At 55.3% G+C, this 15,600-nt stretch overlaps 6 protein-coding genes across 6 annotated transcripts; 2 read left to right on the plus strand and 4 right to left on the minus strand.

The window, feature by feature from the left end:
* Positions 1–817: 817 nt before the first annotated feature.
* On the minus strand, positions 818–2,233 carry EV422DRAFT_286628 (uncharacterized protein). Its single transcript, XM_053066002.1, has one exon. The coding sequence runs from the start codon at positions 1,838–1,840 to the stop codon at positions 974–976; it is 867 nt and encodes a 288-aa protein (XP_052921481.1). The 5' UTR covers positions 1,841–2,233; the 3' UTR covers positions 818–973.
* Positions 1,987–4,766, plus strand: EV422DRAFT_286117 (uncharacterized protein). Its single transcript, XM_053065999.1, has 11 exons — positions 1,987–2,385; positions 2,464–2,500; positions 2,567–2,634; positions 2,721–2,804; positions 2,885–2,996; positions 3,078–3,272; positions 3,373–3,488; positions 3,562–3,847; positions 3,924–4,316; positions 4,384–4,458; positions 4,529–4,766. Exons 1-11 carry the CDS (start codon positions 2,132–2,134, stop codon positions 4,556–4,558), a joined length of 1,650 nt encoding a protein of 549 aa, XP_052921482.1. The 5' UTR covers positions 1,987–2,131; the 3' UTR covers positions 4,559–4,766.
* A 208-nt stretch (positions 4,767–4,974) lies between these two features.
* On the minus strand, positions 4,975–7,455 carry EV422DRAFT_509750 (uncharacterized protein; the record flags this gene model as incomplete). The annotated part of the gene is made up of 1 exon (XM_053068871.1): positions 4,975–7,455. One exon carries the CDS (start codon positions 7,453–7,455, stop codon positions 4,975–4,977), a length of 2,481 nt encoding a protein of 826 aa, XP_052921483.1.
* A 1,112-nt stretch (positions 7,456–8,567) lies between these two features.
* On the minus strand, positions 8,568–9,809 carry EV422DRAFT_286878 (uncharacterized protein). The gene has a single exon (XM_053066005.1). The coding sequence runs from the start codon at positions 9,385–9,387 to the stop codon at positions 8,698–8,700; it is 690 nt and encodes a 229-aa protein (XP_052921484.1). The 5' UTR covers positions 9,388–9,809; the 3' UTR covers positions 8,568–8,697.
* A 2,708-nt stretch (positions 9,810–12,517) lies between these two features.
* Positions 12,518–13,412, plus strand: EV422DRAFT_551673 (NUDIX hydrolase domain-like protein; the record flags this gene model as incomplete). Its single annotated transcript, XM_053071850.1, has 4 exons — positions 12,518–12,629; positions 12,700–13,029; positions 13,101–13,214; positions 13,288–13,412. The coding sequence occupies 4 exons, from the start codon at positions 12,518–12,520 to the stop codon at positions 13,410–13,412; spliced, it is 681 nt and encodes a 226-aa protein (XP_052921485.1).
* Positions 13,413–14,278: 866 nt separating this feature from the next.
* On the minus strand, positions 14,279–15,473 carry EV422DRAFT_287104 (uncharacterized protein). Its single transcript, XM_053066007.1, has 2 exons — positions 14,604–15,473; positions 14,279–14,548 (listed from the first exon to the last, which is right to left on the minus strand). Exon 1 carries the CDS (start codon positions 15,374–15,376, stop codon positions 14,615–14,617), a length of 762 nt encoding a protein of 253 aa, XP_052921486.1. The 5' UTR covers positions 15,377–15,473; the 3' UTR covers positions 14,279–14,548; positions 14,604–14,614.
* Between the last annotated feature and the right edge of the window lie 127 nt (positions 15,474–15,600).

Below are 15,600 nucleotides of genomic sequence, written 5' to 3' on the forward strand. Positions count from 1 at the left end.
AGGCAGGCGGGGTGCGAGCAGGCGGAAGACTGGTATTGGGCGCATGGTCCCCTCTTGTTCGTTGTACTCGTTCGTCTCGTCTGGGGGATAGGGAGCGAAAGTCCTGGTTGCAGTCCGACGGGCGAAAGCGCACGCGTTTGTCACTTCGCGCAAAAAGGTGTTCCATTCCGCGACCGTTTTTGAACCTGCTCCGTAGCGCCTTGGGTTCATTGGACGCACATGCACGAATCAACCGCCTGATGTGTTCCGGATCCCCTGCCTTTTTGTTGATCTTTAGACTCTTGATGCCATCCTCTGGCACCTTGGTGTCTGAAGCCGACAATTGTAGCAACTGTTTGAATCTAAACGCACTAAATTGCCCAACATGAAGCTTTTGGATGTCCTCGAGTGACCATCTTTCCAAGAAGGTCTTTTGGTCTTCAGTCAAGTTGTGCATTTTCGTTGGAGTGGTGATGTAAATGTCCACAGTCTCTTCATCCTCCAAAGGAACAGTAAGAGCTTCTTCATCTTCCACCTCTTTATCATCTGCTTCTTCTGTTGAGTTTGGAACGACTTTAGCATCCAGCTTGTCTCGTATCACATCCCATTTCTCCATCTGTAGCAGTCGTGCCAAGAGGATGTTGTACAGGTAGCCATTGTTGGTCTTTTTTACAAATCTCATCCTCGCCGGCTATAATGTCGTACACGCCTGCCTTTGTCCGAAGACAGTTTACACAGCAACGGATCTTGGTTTCTGGGTTCAAATGCGTGCACCAACGGCAAATCCGTTCGACTTCGGGATGAAACGCAGTGACATAGGGTTCTTCCACTAACATCAGGTCGCCTTTCTTGATGTCACACTTGGCAAACGCACTCAAACCGCCGTACTGTCCGGCTGCACGGCGAATGGAGTTGCCTCTGTAATCGCATCGATTGTGATATGGTTGATGTACTGTATTTGGAGAAAGTGTTTACGGGGAACGAAACGCGGCTACTAAAGACGTGCTAACACTGCTTCCATCGCGATCCAAGGCGTCTCCTCGTGTCTGTCTGTCCCAGCTGAAAATATCTTGACTGCATCTCCATCCTTTGGTTCTACGATGCCGCTATCCGCCACCCAATGCAAAATGGTAGAATGCAACCAGTCTCTATCCAACTCGGGCTCTTCATCGTGCACCGAATCCAACAAACTAACCGTCCTAATGTAGTCCAACCGCATCGGATGCAGCTGTCCTAGAGCCCTCATTACCGAAAGACCGCCACGAGAATGAGCTATTATGTCTACTGCTGCGTTTGGACACTCTGCCTCCACCCAACTCAAAACGTCACTAAAGTAACTGTCGTTGCGTTTAGTAGGTTGAACGACGACGGTGGGAATCCCCTTGTCACGGATGCGGGATACGTAGTGAGCCATCGACCCAACTTCCATAGAGCGATGGATCGACAACCATCTAGACCAAATCCCCGGCAGACTGTTCGCCCCTGGAACTAGTATCGCCAACCGACTCCCATCGGAACAAAGGCGACTGTCGTTCAAACCGAGAGTGGAATGATAAAAGTCTACGCCCGGCATTTGGGACTTGACAAAGCTCATCCCATCGAAATACTTGAACATCTGTGTTTTCAGAAAGTCGTCCTGTTCCGCTTTTGAAGCTTTTTTCATGTCGACTGGTCTCGCAACGCGCTCGAAGCTGGCCATAGAGCTGACCATGAAGATTACTACACTCAAAAACAAAAAGAAGACGAGTGTGGAAGCGATAATAGCTTCAGAGGACGATATGAAGGAGGCGGGTACTTGGGGTTTGCGGGTGCGTTTGATGGGTTTCACAAGGCGAACTTTGGTGTAGGAAGGAGTGTCCATTGTCGCGTTTGGTGATAACTTGAGATGGGAGGATAATGTTGGTCGGAAGGACGGTGAACGGGGGTGAAGCGGGTGAGAGCGCAATGCTCGTCTGTATCAACCCTTTCCTTCTTGGCTGTGGAGAAAGGCATCGCATGGGTCATGCCACGTCTCATTCCGACACGCCCTCGCTCTCGGACTCGTTCGCACAAAGCATGCAAGGCCCCGTCCCTTGAACGTCCTCCTCTGCAATAAGCTACAGTATAAGGCCCCGGTACACCCCAACTTCTCGACCCCGGAAGCCGCACCACGATGCTCTCCGCCCTCTCCCCATCTTCCCCCGCACCCACCTCGGCAGCCCGCCTCGCTACCATCCTCCACCATCTCAACTACCCCGCCACCACCCCAACAACCCTCGCCCCCGCCCTCGAATGGGCCTTTGCCTTCCCCGACACAAAGCCCGTCCTCGAATGGCTATGCGAAGCTTTTGCGGACGCGGATGTAGAGGAGGGGCAGTGGGGCGCGAGGAGGAAATGGAGTGTGTTGGACGGAGAGGAGGTTGACGCGTGAGTTCTTGCGCGTGTTTCCTTTCTTTCTTAGTGTGGGAGAAGAGTGGGAGGTGTAATTGTGGTAGCTTCTTTCAGGTATGAGGAGCTTAGAAAGAAGGGGTTTGTGAGCCATGTAAGTCGATTCAATCATCGCGGATGTAATGGAAACCGCCGCTAAACCCGATGCAATGTATATCAGGAAGGCGATATCGATGAAAGCGAGGACGAGGAAGCGAATACGGACTTGACGAGCTTGGACGAATTGCGGTAAGCCTATATTGGCGATCGGGATGTTCTTGGTTGAGGAACCCCTTCGCGACATCACCATAATACTTCATCCCATATCCGCCAAGCTCGCAGATAACAGCGCTGGAAGCGGACTTACAGCGTACCGAGACAGCCGTCAAAACACTGACGGAGCAGCAGGGGTTGTTAACGTGCGTTTTTGTCTGGGTTCATCTCCCATCGAGATCATGGATGAAACATGGATTTTGACATGAGCGATAATGTGTAACAGCAAAAGCAAGAACGCCATCGCCTCCAAAACAACCCGGCTCCGCCACCGCCACGCCGAAATGGACACGCTGTTGAACGAGATGGAGTTGGAGCTCGGGAATGTCTCGTTACGGGTTCGTACCCGCCCCCATCCCCCTTCCCATTTCCCCCATTCCTGTCTCGCACAACCTTACGACTATCTGTGCAACAAACAGCTCGATGCAGCAATATCAGAGACATCCCGCATGACGGCTACACTCGCTGCCCTGGCTCACCCCACGACACAGGGTGCAGAGACGCAACCGCCGCCGTACCTCTTCCTGGCGACAGCGGGGCTGAGTGCCCTCCGCTCCGTTACCGAAGCCTTCGAAGATACAGTCAAACACGCTGTGGAACTCATTTGGGGGAAGGTACTGTACTGTACTGTACTGTAACTAACCCCAACTCAATTTGAGACTTTTGACGGATTGATACTTATGGATATGTTTGTTTGCTGGTGATTTGCCGCAGACGGGTGATGTGAAAATGCACAAGCTGCTCCGACACCCGTTCCCGCGCGCGCCGGAGCTCATCGATCCCCTCCTGAGCGTCGACACGAGGGCGGAAATCGAACGGTTGGGTCTATTGTACGTGCGATGCATACTCCATTATCCTCCTCCTGCGGCACCGATTGCTGACGTGGGTTCGTTTTTTGTGTAGGTATCCGATAACCGAACGCGGCTATGTATCCGCCAAACTGCGGTGTGCGTACAGCTCCGCACAACTGGACGCCCTCCGCACCCCCACCCACCAACAACAACAACAACAACATGAACGGGACACAGACCGGCAGACCCTCCGCGCAACGGTAACAGCCGCCGTGGAAGAACAGCTGGCACCGCTCTGGACCGAGATCGCGCGGCTACGCGTACGTGCGCGCGTCGCGGAGGCGTTCGTGACGGCCGCGGAGCGCAGACGGGCGCGGGAACTCGAACACAGCCAGCAGGTATGTGGGGGCCGTGCGCGACATGTCCATGTGTGGGTTCGTGGGGGACTGACTGACCCATTGTGATGCGGTCTAGGTTCTGGATAGTCTAGTCGCGACTCTCGCGGGCACGACACTGGTGACCCATCTCCTGGTCGCAGAGAAGGCGGCGGTGCGCGCCCAGGCGCACATCGTCCAGGCCGTGCGGGACGAGTTCAGGAACCTGCTGGACACCACCCGCGCCGGGGCCGGGTCCGGCACGCATGCCCCACGGGACGTCCTTGCGCCGCATGTGAAGCGGTTGTTGGGCGCGGACGCGACGGGGGAACCGAAGAGTGGTCTGGCGGGGTGGCTCCGTACACGGGAACAAACACGCGGCGCGGATGGGGGGGTGGCGGAAGGCGTGGACGACCTGGACGCGGCGGTTGCGGCGCTGCTGAGATTGTCGGAAGAACACGCCACATCCAAAACGGTTTTGTTGGCGCCTAAGGTACGACGTGCATCACCATTGGCGGGGTTTCTTCAGTGGGTTTTTGACTTTTTTTTTTTGTGAGTAGGTGTTGTATGATATCCAAGACGCGATACGCACCCGGACGGGCGACGTCGGACGCCGGGTCGCGGGTGCTGCGGCGGTAAGCGCCGTTTTGTTTTGTACCCCCTTTGCATGTTTGCGTTTCGGCGATCCTGATATTTGGTGACTAGATTGCGGAGGAGTTCAGTCGGGGCGCGTGAATTGCGGAAACGTGGTAGGGAAGATTTTTGGTGTGCGGAATGTGCGCTGGATGCCGGTGGATGTCCTCTCTCGAACTGTAACGCGGGTGTCTGAGCGGCGTAGAGGAATTGGGGTAATGCCAAAAGAGGTCCTTTTTTGGGGAATGCGGCACACAAACAGTAGACTCCAGAATCACATGCAATATTAGTTCGTGTAGTATCGGTGGCTGCAAGGTGGATGTGATCGAGTTCATGGGGATATGTACAAACTATTAGAGGTATTATAATCGACAGTGTGAGGTTGAAAATCGTATGCAGTTTGTGTTCATCTTCCTACGGGGGTGTCGTGCCGTACGTGCAAAGTGGGGGGGGGTTTGCGTGTGCTGTCTACACCTAAGTTATGCTATCCATTGGGACCGGCACAACCGACGGGCACCTCAATCTACGTCATCAGTGACATTCGCCACGGGAGGCGGTGTCGCCGTGGCCCCATTCGCAAAGCGCTTCGAAGCAAACCCGGGCGTCAATTGCGTCACATGCGTCGCGTTCAGATTCGGTGTCCCCGTATGTGACGCCGCCGCCGCACCCTTCCTGCTCGCTTCCGGTGACGGTGGCGGACTGACGATATTCTCACCCCCGACAAACTCCGCCACGATCGCGTGCCAGAACACCGGGAACGCTTTGGACGTCAGGACATCGTCCGCGGAAGAATCGACGTGGGATGGGAACTCCCGCGGGTCGGTGCCGGACTCGAGACAGGCGATGATCTCATCTACCTCGTTGTGCAATAGCTGGGTGGTATCGGCGGGGGAGAGGTGGAGAAGGACCGGGGATGCGTCTTTCGCGACCGTCAGTATCGGCGCCCTCGTGCTCTTCACGCTCTTCTGTGCTGTTTTCTTCGCAGAGGATTTATTCCGCGAGGTGGAGAGGTCCGGTGACGCTGCGATGCCGTCAGGGTCGGGTAGATTGATCTCCATGACGATGTATTCGACAAGGGCATGTAACCCTGCGTCGCCTGTGCGTTCCTTGTGCGCGAGGGCGTGCATGAGTGGGTAAGCCGCTTTCAAGAACGGTAACAGTGCCGCATACAGCGCTCTCGTCACGTCCAAATGCACCGTGTCTTTATTGGATTCGGCTGCCGTGTCGTATAACGACAGCGCGGTGATGATCTGGTTAACCGTGTCGACGAGTTTGGACATTAGATTCGCGAAATCGATACAGTTCCATATCTCATCCAACATGGGGGGTACGGCTTTGGCGAAATGGGTGAGGAAGTCGGTGACGTTTTTGGAGCCGAGGACTTCGACGAATTCGTCTTTTTCGCGTTTGCGGATGTAGGCTTTTGTGTAGGAGAGGGTCGCGGTGCCTATGGGTGTTATGGTGAAATCTGGGGATTCTTGGAGGAAGGAGAGGATTTTGTGGGCGGGGGCTTGGGAGGAGATGGGGCGGATGTGGGTTGTTGAGGAGGTGGAGGATGTGAAGGCGGTGTCTACGGCCTTTTCGACGGCTGTGCGGGTCGGTGTGTCGACTTCGCGTGCGAGGCGTTTCAAGGTGGCAGCGGTTTTATCAGCGGCGCAGATCATCCCCCCGATACGTTGGAGGAGGGAGTACATGCCCGGGGGTTTCCAGCAGAAGAGTTTGATAACGCGGTCGACGAAGGGGATCGGGTTGACGAGACGGAGGGAGGTGAGCATGATTGTCACTGGGATGCGTTTCCAGATGGAGACGAATTTCGCGCGCCATTCGGCGTCGTCGAGGACGTTGTCGATCGTGTGGGCCATTGCTGTGCAGAGGCCGTAGATGAAGGCTTGCCATGAGGGGGGCAGGTCGGCGACGTTGGGGGCGGCTTTGACGGTTGACCAGAATTTGGTGAGGACTACATCTTTGGAGGCGGGTCCGCGGCCAATCATGTCGCGGCAGACGTTGCAGCCGGTGGAGAGGACTTTGCGCCAGGCTTCGGTGAAGGCTTTTGCTTTGGATTCGCGGAGGGAGATGACGGCGTCTGAGTCGCCACCTTCGGCGCGGTGGCGTTTGTGCAGGCGGAAGGAGCCGCCGCCGGGGAGGGAGGCGCGGTGGAAGGTGAGGAGGTCGGGGTACATTGTGGTGGGTAACATGGCGGGGGCTTCGAAGCCGAGCGGTAAAGGTAGCGGGGTATCGTCAGCGCCGTACCAGGCCTCGTTCTTGAGGTGGGAGAAGAGAGTCACGTAGTGGGATGTGAAGCTGAGGATATCGAAGCGAGACGCTCGCATCCACTTTCCGACAAAATCGAGGAAATCTTCATCGATGAATCGGTCGAAATCCACCATGTATTTGGGACCCCTCCCTGCAAAAATCGGCAGGGAGCGGAGGAGGCGCACGTAGAGGGCGCGGGTGAGCGGTGGAAGCACGGGCGAGCCCGGGTAGTCGTCGCTGATGACGGGCGCGATAGCCAGCGCGGCCGTTGACCCGTCGTAGCCCAGTAGCGGTGCGGCCGTCAGAGTATCAGCGTTCGCCCCGTAACTGGAGTAATACTCTCTCGCCAAGGTCATCTCGATCAGCCTTCCGCGCAGGACGTCGTGGCGCAATGCCTCGACGCGCTTGTTGAGCGCCGCGGACAGATACAAAGGGGCCATTGCGGTTAGTTCAGGTCGGGCAGGTGGTGCGGGTGTTCGCCAGTCGTTTCCTTCGTCGAGGGTGACCTTCAGAAGTTCGTCCTGCGAGAGAGCTTCCAAGTCGAGTATTGAGGCGTCGACGTCGGAGTAGTCCTCGTCGCTGCTGGCTGCGTCGTCCTCGTCGGAGTTATCGCCGTCTTCTTTGGGTACAGCGGAGAGACTTGCTCTGCGGAGTTTGCGGGCGCCTCTTTCTTCGTTGTAGTCGAGCTCGCCGCTTTCGACCTGGCCCGTGAGATAGCTTCCGACTGAGGAGAGGATGCTATACATGGCTTTTTGGTTTCTGCGGTTGGGGACGGGGAGCGGCTGGGGCTAGTAACGAACGGTATCAGCGGGCGGCTCGAATGTGTGGGTGGTATGTTTCAGGGTCTCTCTCACTGCTTCAGGAAGGATACTACTTTCAGCGATAGTAGATAGCTTTTTGCCTTGTGGGGACCGTTGTCTTTGGGCGATGTGTTTTTATGGGAGGGAAAATCGTGGAAAATTTGGCCGTCAGCCTCCTTCCGTCTGCGCGTCGGCAGCTTTGGGGCGTGCGCTGGTTGTGGCTGCAACTCATACTAGACAGGCCTCGCTTGCAACTCCGACATGGCATCATGGCATGGCAATCCTCAAGAACTGTAATGTATTATGTAGCTCTATGGGCGGCATGTGCATGTGCATGTGCATGGTGCATAGCCGTCTACCCCACCCTTTCCTACGGCCGTAGACGGATCCTTTGCAATTGGGTGGAGTTGCAAGAGTGGGTGGTGCAGTTTGTCTCATCATCTCTTCCCGTCCGAAATCCATGGCTGTAATTTGCAGTTGAAGGCCAGGCCATGATGAGAATGATGTCATGCGCGTCTCCCTCTGGACGCGTCCGTCACAAGAAATGATTTGCATCCGGACTCATGACATGGTGGGTGGGAGACCGGACAAGAAGGGCCGCCCGTCTGCATGTCCGGATCATGCTCACGTAAGTCAAACGCGCTCCACTGATGCCCGCAGAACAAACACTGGCGAATCTTCACACTCAATCGTAAAACGCTCATAATCGCACAACATATATAACTCTGAACCACCACACTATGCCAAGTGGACTACATCTCGCTACAGATACACGCGTAATAGATGCATCGCAGTTGGGTGCCAACGATCGGCTCCCGTACGCCGGACATGAAAAGCTTGAATCCGCCCCCCATGGGAACTTTCACGCCCTTCGTTACTCAATTGGGCGCTGGACTGTCGAAGAGGAGAGTATTCATCTGCCCGGTTGAAACCCACTAACCCAGTTATTTGGGCCGCGCGCGTTTGGCAAACAGGTCCGGAACTCTTCGCCAACGGTGGGTGGCTCGGCGAGGGTGCAGTACAGCAACCCCGATATCGTATGTAAAGGGAACCCCCCCAGACAGCGAGTGACTCCTTAATAGAAAACTCCGTGCCGTCGAATCCAGAAGATTGGAAGGTGGAACTGGGGGCTTTGGCTGCGAAAGTCCATGAAACTGCTGAATCCGGCTGTTTGCGCGGCAAAGAAGGTCAAATTTCGCCGCAAGTTTGATTGGGCGTTTTGGTAAGGAAGCGACCCGCGTACATGAATAGTACACGTTCGCGCGCAGACGGAAACCTCGAATAGAGATTCCCTCCTCGTCGATAAGATCGTATCGATTGGAGGTGAGCGTTCACAGTGACTCCAGGGTAGCTTCGTGCTTTGGTTTCACGGGACGGGAGACGAGGGGTGTGTTGGGGAATCCCTCGAAGGTTTGGGCTGTTTTGATTGCGGATGTGGAATGTATAAGCGTTCTTCGTATGAGCCGCTGATGCGGAATGAGTTGGGGGCCACTTAATTGTGGATGAGGAATGTGGGCGTTCCTCGTGGTCGTGTGAGCCGCTGATGCGGAATGGAGATATGAGCCCTGGTGGATCGGGAAGGCACAATGGTTTTGTCGTGACGTTATTCCTGTGGGCCGCTTCGGAATGGGTGCATGGGGTTTGGTGGATCGGGAAGTGAAAATGGATTTGTCGTTCGTCGGCCGCTAAATACGGAATGGAGACACGAGCATTGGTAGATCGGGAAGGGAACATAGATTTGTCGTGACGTTCTCCTTGTCGGCCGCTAGTGCGGAATGAAGACATGGGAATTGGTGGATCGGGAAAGGCCACTGAATTGGTCGTGACGTTGTGTGCCGCTGATGCGGAGTGGAATCGGGGTACGGGTGAATCGGTCATGGAGAACGGTAGTGTCGACACGTTATTGAACCCTATTGTAACTTCATGCCATATGGGGGCGCTCGATGGTGGGAAAGGAGTCCCATCGACCGGACGTCCGCGCAGGCAGGAGATCGCGATCCGGTACACGAGGTGTCAGTAGTGACTGAGCTCGTCGGAAACTCCATGAAACTTCGTGCCATCGAGGCAGATCCCGTGAGGGTTGAAGTGGGCTGATTGCTTGCTGGGTTTTGGTTTACGGGATGTAATCTGCATACCACGACCTGATTCCGGATGTTCAACAAGTAAGGACTGAGAGATTCGCCCCATTGTAGCTTCATTCTCTTGTGCGGCTCGCTAGTCGAAGAGGAGTCGTAGCATACGCCCCTACATTGAGGTAAGGGCGGATGACGATATCTCGGTGAAGACTTTCGAAAATCTCGCCGAGATGGCAGCTAGCGATGATGCAAAGACGTCATCGCTCGCGGTGTTCCAGTGAGAGCTTCATTGCTCTCGCCGAAGATGCGGGCGATCGTGCATAGAGTCACGGTCGCTCCAGTGTTCCAGAGAGGGTCTACGGGCCCTCGCTGAAAGGGAAGCAAGCCATCGCGCATAGAGCGCGATCGCTCGCGTTGATTCCAGCGAGACCTTTCTAAGGCCTCGCCGAAACAAAAGCCAGCGATGGTACAGATGGTACTATCGCTCGCGTATACCGATGCAGAAAAGTGATATTCACTTCTCGCCGGGGACTCCATTGAGGCTTTGTGCCCTTCGTGCCATCGATGCCAGAGACAAGGGTTGAAGAGGGGCTATTGCGAATTGCGAGAGGCTGCGGGTACAGGTCCTGGTGGAAGATTCGTTTGAATACTATGAGAGACTGGGAGTAATCTCCAACCGGTCATTAACCTTACCTTGGTGCGGAGGCTTCGTCGATCAAGGGCAATTTTGTACCGCTATGGGGTTGGGAGGCGTCCTCCACTCCACTCCGTTGCCACTCGTGGTGGTGGAGGGAGAGGGAGGGACGGAGGGAGAGAGAAAGAGAGAGAAAGGGAAGGAGGGGGTAACTATCGTGTCACATCCGGAGGGAGAGATCCGGCTTCCGAACGGTCTTTGACGTGCCGCGGTGGGGTCGGTCGTCTGTTAACAGAGAGATGAACGAAAGAACGAATATCAGTCCGCGAGCTGTGGCATACCCCTCAGCAATAGCTAGCATCAACAAGAGGGTATGATACCCAAAATCACCCCATGTAACTCCATGCCTCACACCACCATCCACTGGTCAAAGAGGAGTCCAGCCCATCCTCGCTCCCAAGAAACAGAAATCAAGCGCCACAACCCTCATAACACTTGTACCGGGGAAGTCGACCCAGCTGAGATCCGCACTTTTGACGTCATGAAGCTCGGATGCAACTGAACCGGTTTCCTGCGGCCAGATGCTGCGGAGTTGGGACGGTGATAGACTGCTTCCAGAAAGAAAGGATAGAGTTGGGTCTCCGGAGCACTTCTTGCCGGTGGAATTGTGATGCGGTGTTGGAGAGGGGAGGAAAGGAGAGGGAGAAGCGGTTGCTCGGCGGATGACTTACTGTGATTGGAAATGGTAATCGAGGGGCTTGTGGTCGGAGGAGAATGATCTTGAATGGTTGTTGCCCCATGATGCCAGCTTGAAGACCTTGCTGGTCTAAAAGTATAGAGAACAGAATAGGAAAACACATCAGTCCCAAAGTGCAGGTGTAGGGCGGAATCACGAGACGAGAAACCTAAATCGCCCAAAATACACACCTTCATGCATCACTATCCTCCTGTCGAAGAGGAACCGTCCGTACTCCGCCAACAAGGGGGGATTGACCGGTTGGGAAGATTGCCACGTGCCCCTGGGTATACGTAACAGGGCGGCGTGGGGCGGTCGCGGCGCGATTTCCAGTGAATACTTCGTGCCGACGAACTCAATGGATGCGGATGCGGGTTGAAGAAGGGCTTGTCGGGGGGGGGGGGGGGGGGGGGGGGGGGGGGGGGGGGGGGCGTGCGCGCATCGTGCGGGAATCTCGAATAGTACAAAATTTCATTTCATCACGCCGGTCATCAGCATTGAGTGTCCTATCGGACCCTCCCATCCTCCTCAGGGAGAAGGGCCAGAGGAGGGCCGTTGCTCCATGGAACTTCATGCCTCCTTACAGAATCTCGCCAGTCGAAGAGGAGTAGGCGGACGCTGCAGGGTAAAGAAGAGATGGGCACGTGCACATCACCCCGGCCCTGCACAGGCGAAAGGTCGACCCATCTGCGTTCCGCGGTCGCGACGAACTGGCGGCAGATGCACTTCCGCGTGTTTGTGGCTTACGGGGTGGCGCCGTGACCACCGCTTGATTACCCTGTGGCGTGGCAGGCTCCAGTGCATGCTTACTTCGTGCTGCCGAAATTGTGGATGAGGAGGTTGAAGAGGAGCGGCTTGGTGGGGTAGGTTTCGTCATGTCGATTATCGAAGAGTCATCTCGATTCTGGTCATCCCCCCCCCCCCCTCTGGTGTGAGGAGAGAAGGAGGATGATCGAAGGGGATCCACGTCATGGGATCCATACGATCGTCAACGACGGCGGAGCCTACATCGCCTTCTTGCCACGGTGCTGATCCGTGCGCCGGAGCGACGGCGTTGTGGATTGTGCAGGCCTGCGAATAGAGGAAAGAATATCGTTATCAGCACCAGAATATGACGTTGTGTAGACCGATAGGAAGAGACCGAAGTTGGAGGAATAGATGTGCCCCATTGAGCTTCATTCCTCGCATCATGTGATTCGCTGGTGGACGAGGAGTCCTCAAAGATTGCGCGATGCGGTCAATGCGGCGTGGTATTCAAGCCGGCGGACTCCATTCCGGCAGACTCCCTTTGCAACGTCGTGCCGTTGGATGAGAAGTGCAGAGGTTGAAGAGGAGAGGGAGAGGGAAGGTGCGTCGACAATGAATACTTACTTGGTTTCGTACCCACCTGGCCCTCTCGGAGTGGGAGGAATGACAAGGAAGAAGAACCCTCTCGCCCTCTCTCTCCACAATCCCCACTCGCATTTGACAATACACGCGACCTTTTCCCCACGCCCACAGCTGCCCACAGGCACCACCAACCCTCGCAAAAGCACAACTGCATCCCGGGGTAGACGGAAAGCAATGAGCGTCGACTGGGCTACATACGACGTCGAGCAGGTCCGCCTTATGGCAGAGCAATGCATTGTCGTGGACCACAACGACAAGCCGCTCAACGGCGACAGCAAGGAGAACTGTAAGTGGCGGTCGTCTCGCCTCCTATCAACAGGGCTGTTCACTGACTTAGTTACCTCCATCTCCTCTAGGTCATCTCATGGCAAACATTGAAAAGGGTCTCCTCCACCGTGCGTTCAGCGTGTTCATTTTCAACTCCGAAGGCAAACTCCTCCTTCAGCAGCGAGCAGACGAAAAGATCACCTTCCCGGGATACTTTACCAATACTTGCTGCTCACATCCACTCATGACCGCCGAAGAGACGGAGGAGGAAGATCAGCTGGGAGCGAGACGGGCGGCACAACGGAAATTGGAGCACGAGTTGGGCATACCACCTAGCCAGGTCCCATTAGACCGCCTCGAGTACTTGACGAGGATACACTACTTGGCGCCGTCCGACGGGTTATGGGGAGAGCATGAAAGTATGTTCCGCTGATTGGCAGAGGCCTTGGGTAGCTTTTGAGAGGCTAACAGCCTTACCAACTCTTTGCAGTCGACTACATTTTCGTATACCAAGGGGAGGTTGAATGCAACCCCAACCCCAACGAAGTCAAATCCATTCGCTACGTGAGCAAGGCCGAGTTACAGGAGATCTTTACCACAGCAGGTGTGAAGAAACTTACTCGGACCTCTGTCGTTTGGCGATGCAGTCACTAATCAACATCCGTCTGTTATACCAGATCAAAAAGGAATGCTCCTCACACCGTGGTTCCGGCTAATCGTAGAAAAGTTTCTCTACAAGTGGTGGGACAACCTGGACAATCTGAAGGCATTCAATGACGTGGACACCATCCACCGCATGTAACTTAGATGTGTAGAAACTCGTAGAGACCATTTCCGTAGAATATCCTAGTGTATTTACATACTACCAATCAGCACGGATTTTGTAGCTCTAGGCTGAGACTATCATCGAATACGCCGACGACTCTTTAAGCATCTCCCAAACCGCCTGTATGCTATGGTCCCATCAGATCAAAACACCCCATGTAACTCCATTCCCCGCATCAGGGATTTCGCCGGTCGAAGTGGAGTCAACCCGCACCCGCCACATTGGCGCAGAGCGGCGTGGCGACCCGACCTCCAGATGGGAGGACGCGAGGGCGGCGGGGGGTAACTCCAGCGCGCGCACCGTCGTGCCGTCGAGGTCGTATATGTCGAGGTTGGAGAGGGGTACGGAACGGAGGAGCAATGAACCGATGTGTTTGAGGAGGAGGGGCCGCGAAGGTACTTGACCGGAACTCCCAGTGCGGTCCGTGCTGTTCGTCGACTTCATGGATCTCGAGGTTGAAGAGAGGTACTGATCGAGTCCTCACCATCGACTGACCGATGTTCCTGGACAGAGAGTGGATGACACTGATCCATTTGCACGACGTGAATATCCATCATCCACCGTAGGCTTACCAAGTAACTTAGACAGGTAGCAATTACATAAATAGCGGAACATGATATCATACTTGAACAGAATCAATCTGCACGGACTTGGAGATCTATACTGCGTACTCTGATTACGCCGGGCCCTGCCATCATCCCATCCAGAACAGTGCCCTAGATAAGTACGCCCCATAGACTCCATTCCCCGCATCAGAGATTTCGCCAGTCGAAGCGGAGAACCCGCGACTTTGTCGGCCCGCTCGCTAGAGACCTGTCACATCGCTGCAGGCTGGAGACCGGTCTCCTGGAGCAGGCCGGCGGCTGGCGGGGGGCTCCAGCGCGCGCACCATCGTGCCGTCGAGGTCATGGGTATTGAGGTTGGAGAGGGGAGTGTGGTGTCATCAGTACGAATCCGTGATCAGTACGAAACCGTGTCATCAGTACGGATCCGTCACGGCTTATTGAATCCGTGCCAAGCTGGTGTATCCTTCGTGCCGGTGGCGATCGTGATGGATGAGATCGAAGAGGGAATTGTCGCACCGGGGTGGACAAGGAAAAAGTTCCGTAAACCTTCCAAACAAGTTAGCCAAAGCATAGTGTCAAAGGAATGAATAGATGGATTCACTTATGTTTTTTTCAAGTGATTTGTATGGATATTTTGCCCCATGTTACTACATTCCTCGCCACCACCGTAATCTCCAGTCGAAGGGGAACCTTATAATTCCGCAACCCGCGCGTGGCGCGATGCCTTTCTCGTGAAAGGACTACAGCGGATGGCCGGGCTCCTCCCTGAGGGGCGCTTCGTGCTGTTGATGGTGAGTGGGGAGGTTGTGGAGGGGTGCTTGCGGATGACGACTTCCAGTCGAAGACAGCACCGGATCCAGACGGCGCGATGGCCGCGGTGCTCGTGTCGGAGCCTATTAAAGAGGGGGTGGGAGAGGTTGCGACGCCGGGTGCGCGAGTTGGGATGAGGCTTGTAGCTGGAGTTTGGCAGCGAAGTTGATAGGACGATGAGGTTGGGATGAGGCTTGAGGCCGCGGGTGAGATCGTCGCAAAGAGTGCTTTTCGCTCCATAGACGCGGAGCGGTGATCGCAGCCGCCGAGCATCCGAGGCATGGAGAGGGGGCGGGGCTCCTGAATACTTCGTGCTGTTGATTTCGATTTGAGGTTGTGGAGGGTAGGATCTTGCGTGCACTTGTCGTGTTCCGGTGGTGCGCCAACGCTTGTTGCGACATCAGCAAGTGCGCTGGACGCTTTGTTTTCGAAGACAATCGAGGTGAGTTCCTTGAAGGACTCCAGATGAAGGCTCAGGCTAACACCCAGTGATGTCGCGTGCACCTGGTCATGCGCAAGAGTGATTATCCGCTTTGTTGTCGGCAGATGGATTGAGGAGAACATGCCTCTAGAGGAGTGATTGTGCTTATTGCTTCGGTTGCGGAGGCCCAGACAATTTGGTTGGAGGCGGGGATGGAAACTGGTGCATTGCCAGCGTCTGGACTACCTTTCTCATCCCCGGATACCTGCAGTGGCAGAGGAAGCCCGACATGGGTAATGGATGTGCCGGTGCGCGCGGTTCCTTGGAGAATCCAGGTTTAAGGATCTGGGGGTACCGACTCCCGAGT

Source organism: Fimicolochytrium jonesii, assembly GCF_025526975.1.
Source record: "Fimicolochytrium jonesii strain JEL569 chromosome Unknown EV422scaffold_36, whole genome shotgun sequence".
Classification (NCBI taxonomy): Eukaryota; Fungi; Chytridiomycota; class Chytridiomycetes; order Spizellomycetales; family Powellomycetaceae; genus Fimicolochytrium; species Fimicolochytrium jonesii.